A 5,746-nucleotide genomic window follows, 5' to 3' on the forward strand; every position below is an offset into this window, starting at 1 on the left:
TTATTTATAAATATAGAAGAAAAATGTTTTCGATTTTCGGCTAACAAAAATCTTCTTAAGGACTAAATAGATCGCAACTGAAAGTAAAAGTCTAGTCCTTTACCATCCCTTTAACGTCTAAACAAACCTTATTAATAAGTACAAAATTTATAAAAAGTTTGCATGAATTTATTCGAAGTGATTCAAAGTAAAAATAGTTGTAAACTTCATAGCGTCATTTTGAAACTTGTTATGATTGAATTTGTAGGTATTGTTTATTATAAATATTTTATTACTAATGCTAACTATATAATCAAATTATTTACTGGTTTTACTTTTTAAATGCAATTAATTACAGTTGATTTCAATAAAATTATGTTCATTTACTACTTTCATTTTCAATGCAAGTTGTATGTAATGCATTTTCTATTACGAAACAACACGTATAAATATTTTCGGAATTATTTTGAACAATAATGTTTGAGTAATAGATAACAAGGTCATGTTTTGTATTAAGTCAAAACTAGACTACGTTTCGAAGTTCCGCATTTGTAAATAAACTTACGGATGTCATGTTGTGGTATAAAAATTTGACCATCTTGTAAAGTATAGGTAGATATAATTAATAACTTCTGGTACGTTTGTTTTCGTCAAAATTATTCGATATTAGGTAATAGTCTTATTCATTTTAGACAAGAATTGCTAACGCTTCTTGAGTAACGAAAATGTAATTTTTATTGGAAATATTTACAATTTTATATTAATATGGAAATTGTTTATTAACATTTAACACCAAAAAGCTCAAACCACAACGCCAAAACACTACACTGAACGTCTGAAGTACTTTATGGGAAGAGACTGAAGAGAACTCTTTATATGACTTCCTTGAAATCCTTCAAAATTATCATCTAGATATCAAATTGTACCTTCAAGATATGCTACGATATTTTCCAAGATTTAAAAATTTAGCTCTCAGCAATACTTGTGACTTTATTAGGTATCGGTTTATTGAAAGCACTTAATTCTTCTTGAGTCCCTGAAGAAGATAATTTTGCTACCAGGCGTAGTACTTCGTACATTAACATTAGGTTTTGAGCTTTTTAGTTTACAGCCGATTATAAAGTAATATTATTGGTGAATTTGCCCGGCACATATTCCTATAGATACCCGTATTTATTTTTGAAATGTCACTGTCACTAACTACACTGAATTGTTTTGTTTGCAATAACATAAATTTAGAAATCCTGGATTTTGAACTGATGGGCCAACGTCATTGAGACACATCGCGTGAATTTTTTATAAATAATTTCATTTAATAGCTGCAGTTTTACCTATCTGCGGATTAACTGGGTTAAATACATAAATAACGGCTAGCTTTTCTTTTTAAATAACACAAAACATATTATATGTTTACTTTATGATAAAGGCAAATGTGTTATCAATGGTGGTATTTTATCTGTTTTCTTCTGACTTTTGACCGGCCTTATCAAATCAACATCTCCGTTAGTTGTTCAAATAAAGTTATTTAATAAGAAAATTCATAATAAAATATTTTATATAGGTGTATACTCAGAATTAAAATTATGCTTATAACCGTCTGATTTTTATAAAATAAAATACATATTATACACATAATTTGAATTTGCTTTAGAGTTTTTCTTAGAAATTATACTAAAGCCTAGTATTTCTGTAACTTTTTTAAATAATGGAGTTCTTGAAAAATTTTATCTTGTTTTATACATCTCATGAATTCAAAATTAATGTAAAGGAAGCGGTCCTATTTTACCGAAAGGACTGTAAAATGATTTCCTTTGTTAATTTTAGAAGAAAATCTTCGCTTTTACTGTGAAAACCGAGAGAACCAAACGCCTGTGCTTAGGTACTTAGGTATCCTTACGAAGACACTGTTATTTCCTTCTTATAAAGACACGCATATTTTGGGCATTCCTTCAATTATCCTGCCAATTTAATATGTTAAGGGTACATTTGTAAGTGGACCATTTTGTACCTACTCGCAAAATGAAATGCGTGCAGGACAATAGTAAGTTGCCATTTGAAGAGCAAAATTCAGTTTTTTTTTAATGAATTTATTCTCACGCTTCTCAGTATTGTTTCTCACCTTGTTTTGAACATAGTCGATGATGACGTAGATGAGCAGGACAATTTCTTGTTCGTCAGATCCCATGAGGTTTCCCTGAAGCCCTGCGGTGGCTACATACAAGACACACACGTGGTGAGGCCCAATCATAGTGAATTCCTTTATACTCATTTGTCCCAAAATATGTTTCAAAAACACCTGGACGCCAAGGAGAGGTTATGTTACCTTGATTGTGTCATATTCCAGTACTCGCACACACTATGTACTTATTTATACTTTACAGTTCCCCGTTTTCTCTCTGTATAATAAGTTGTTAGAGTTCACAATGCAGTTCTTTTCTAGCATAGATATCTATATTAGGTTTGTAACACTTAAGGAGATATGTATTTACGGAAAAATTGTGCCGTTTTCCTTAAATTGCAACGGTTAGAGCTTTGATACGACTTTTTTATATCTTATCTTTTCTTACAAGGAATCATCACAGACAGCTGTCGCAGTGGATTGTATAAAACTACGTTTATTTGCATTAACTATCACAAAAATTGACTAAAATCTCGAGAGTATTAAAAAGAAACAAGAAAACAAGAAGAAAAACGTTTTTATGAATACAACATATGTAAATTAAAATTATGGTGCAATTGTTGCCGTAACGCAGGTACTTATTGTTGTTTATGTTTGTTTAAAAAAATACAAAAAACAGGAATAAAACAATACGAAAATAAAAAACGAGGGTCGCACACATAGACATGCACACGCGTCGAACAAACAGTCCATCGGCAACGAAACTTGGAAATTTTCACACGAGTAACGCGACGCACACTTAGATCAACAGGTGGGCAGTATTATTTTAGGTATTGCGGTTGGATTTCCTAGTGGATTTTCGCAACAATTACTCGACATTCGGTTTTTCACAGCCGGCTATGGTTTCGTTCACGTATTAGCAGCAGTTTTCGGACTGAATGTTTCCGAGGCATTTCGTGTGGCTCAGGTAAGTATTCCGTTGCTTCAATTTTTACCGTACTGTTACTGAAGTACGCGTTTCACCAGTGGATCTACCTGGATTTTCCGACCAATCACGACACAGCTGTGGAATCGGCAACACGACAGGTCTACGAATAATCGGCTACATGCAATTGTGTCTTTCCCGCGTTTCTTCATTCAATTTAAAATTGTACGTAATAAACGGAATCAACAGGTGATACACAAACAGTCATTTATTCCAATGTTGGAACGCTGCAAATCACTTGAAAATACTCTCACAAACTTCTTTTAGCTTTTTTGGGCCTATTCTATCAAAAATAGTCAGTTTTGGAATGTGGCACAACTAAGTCAGCGACGTATTACGTATATGTTTTAAAAAAAATCGTCACAGAAAAAAACGAAAGATTGGTAGTTAATGTTGTAAAAGCTTCACTTGGCGAAACATTTTTCGAAAGCATTTTTTTGAGTTTCCAAATTAACTGGTATTAATTAGAACATAATAAGTTATATACGTGTTTGTGTGATGTGTAGTTTCCGATAATTAATTTTAGAAGTAAATGTGATTTCCGAAATAGATAGCGCATTTAAGTTGATAGGGAGTTTTATATTAATGTTTCTATCAAAAAAATCATAAACTGGGGTTTTTATCAAAATGATCATTAATGATATGTCGCAATTTGTATAGTCTTTTTTTATTGTTATGTTATGTTGACAATATCGGATAGAACGGCAACTGTGATTTTAATAGTTCCGTTTTCCCAATCTAAAAATATCGGTAATAACAAATTCGGATATAATGTCATATTTTTGTTGTTACAGATCCTTGAAACGGTCGTATTATTACTGGTACTTTGAGAAAATTGATCGTTTACTGATGTAACTGGTGCAAAATATGTGTCTAAAATTTCAGTTTGTCTTATCTTTTGTATATTACATAAGTATTGTTTACACCCAGTTATTACGTCAAGATATCTCTGGTTCCTAGGATAACACTATAACTTAACCAAATTCTACTGTAAATAGTTCCTAGTCAGACCGAGCATCATAGCCTAAAAGTTTATGCTTAGCTTTCGGGAAGATACCGGTTCGATTCCGGGTGCGCCTGCCCGATCCGGGTTTTTCTCTGTGGTTTCCTTGGATCACTTAGACAAATGTTGGGGCAGTAATATTTCACAGATAAGATCTTTCAGTCTCTTCTTCCTTCATTTCGTCCGTCTGATTTTGCTCCCCTCAACTCCCAACCACCCGTTTCCTCTATCCCTAAAAGGAAGCTGAAGACAGCTTTAGCCTTTAGTGGAAATTCAACACCCAAAAAGTTGGTACCAATTCTGCATTTTATCATTCTGGATACACTTTATTTACTATTATCAGTAATGTCGATTGGATTTTTGTGAAACTGTTCACAATTAAAGGCAAAAAGAAAACGTGTTTCCATGTTTCTATTTAAAAAGTTTTTAAAAGCTCTTAAATGAATGTCTTTTACAAGAGCTTTTTCTTTCCGATTGCTTTATTTAAATCAGTAACAGAGTAGTGTAGGTATTACTTGTAGGTACGCGTCCGCAATGGTTTTCTGTTTGTCAACTCTCCTCCTTCACATAAAAAGGTGATTGTAAAAACCCGATTTAGGTCAGGGTTGCAACTTACAGTTTTCTTGTCTTGTTCGTTGCATACGAATTGCAAAAACGTGCACTACCTCTACAGAACAATTAACAATCTTGTTTTTAATTTAAATCGTAAACAACTGCAGGTATCTACACCTAGAGTTACGTACGCTTCTGTGTTTGCATTTGTTATATCGTACGTGTACGTGTGTATGTAGTTGTTATTCCATTATTAGTATTTATTTACCACTCTCATGTCCGGGAATTATAAATAATTCGCAACTCCTTTCTATTGGTTAATCACCTGTAGAATACTGGATGACGATTGGCTGTCAACCTGATTCTAGCAAGCCGTGACTTCTACGCGACTCTACTATGCCACAAGAAAACATTAGTTCAAAGCACAGACATTCACCTATTTGAACGTTGTATGTTCTGTTTCCCTCGCCGACAGGCTTTCTGGTTGACGAGCGAGAAGGAAAGATGGAAATATATTGTCCTGATGTAATACCAGGATGATGAAGCAACTTTTCATTCTGTCCGTGAAATCTTGTACAGAAACTGCATTAGATAATACATCCTTTTGCTACCTAGTACTTTTCTATAATTTCTTTTTATCGAACGTATTATCCTTACAGTAACTAGTGCTACGTTGTGGTAAAACGGAAGGACAATTGAGAATGGAGCTTGTCCATGTTTTACCTACTCCATCCGGAGCATTCAGGTAACCACATCGAAAGGCAATAGGTACATTTCAATTTTAGAATGCAAATAATGGATAACTAATTTACTTCTTTGAGTCCAGTGATTTTCGACTAAAAATATATGAAATAAAAGAAGTTGTAGCAATTTTATTTGAATGAAAATTTTAAAATAAATACTACTAAAGTAATTTTTACATCATCGATACATTAATTTTTGACATAAAATCATCGCATTCCCTTCATGAGACTGACGTGTTTTATTTCTATTTTAGTTAGATATAATGAATAAACAGATGACACGGAACTATTACAGTTAAAAACTATTAATGCTCTTATACCTTATTTAATTATATACTGAACAGTTAATTATTTCCTTTATTAAT

The 5,746-nt window shown here is 32.7% G+C and overlaps 2 protein-coding genes across 4 annotated transcripts in view; one reads left to right on the forward strand and one right to left on the reverse strand.

Moving 5' to 3' along the window:
- LOC108733985 (RNA-binding protein fusilli) overlaps window positions 1–3,062 on the reverse strand; it is a 90,998-nt gene extending 87,936 nt beyond the window's left edge. Inside the window, exon 1 of one of the 2 annotated variants that reach the window (XM_018465355.2) lies at window positions 2,099–3,053. In XM_018465355.2, coding sequence (XP_018320857.1) covers window positions 2,099–2,248 — 150 coding nt within the window. In that variant the 5' untranslated portion in view covers window positions 2,249–3,053. Of the gene's footprint in view, window positions 1–2,098 lie in introns of both variants that reach the window. The other variant, XM_018465354.2, reaches the window with a different exon arrangement.
- LOC108733988 overlaps window positions 2,988–5,746 on the forward strand; it is a 57,464-nt gene continuing 54,705 nt past the window's right edge. For both annotated transcript variants that reach the window (XM_018465358.2, XM_018465357.1), the window contains exons 1-2: window positions 2,988–3,065; window positions 3,125–3,248. In XM_018465358.2, the coding sequence (XP_018320860.1) occupies window positions 3,037–3,065; window positions 3,125–3,248 (153 nt within the window). In that variant the 5' untranslated portion in view covers window positions 2,988–3,036. The remainder of the gene's footprint in view (window positions 3,066–3,124; window positions 3,249–5,746) is intronic.

The sequence above is a fragment of the Agrilus planipennis genome, unplaced genomic scaffold (genome assembly GCF_000699045.2).
Source record: "Agrilus planipennis isolate EAB-ADULT unplaced genomic scaffold, Apla_2.0 scaffold36, whole genome shotgun sequence".
Lineage (NCBI taxonomy): Eukaryota > Metazoa > Arthropoda > Insecta > Coleoptera > Buprestidae > Agrilus > Agrilus planipennis.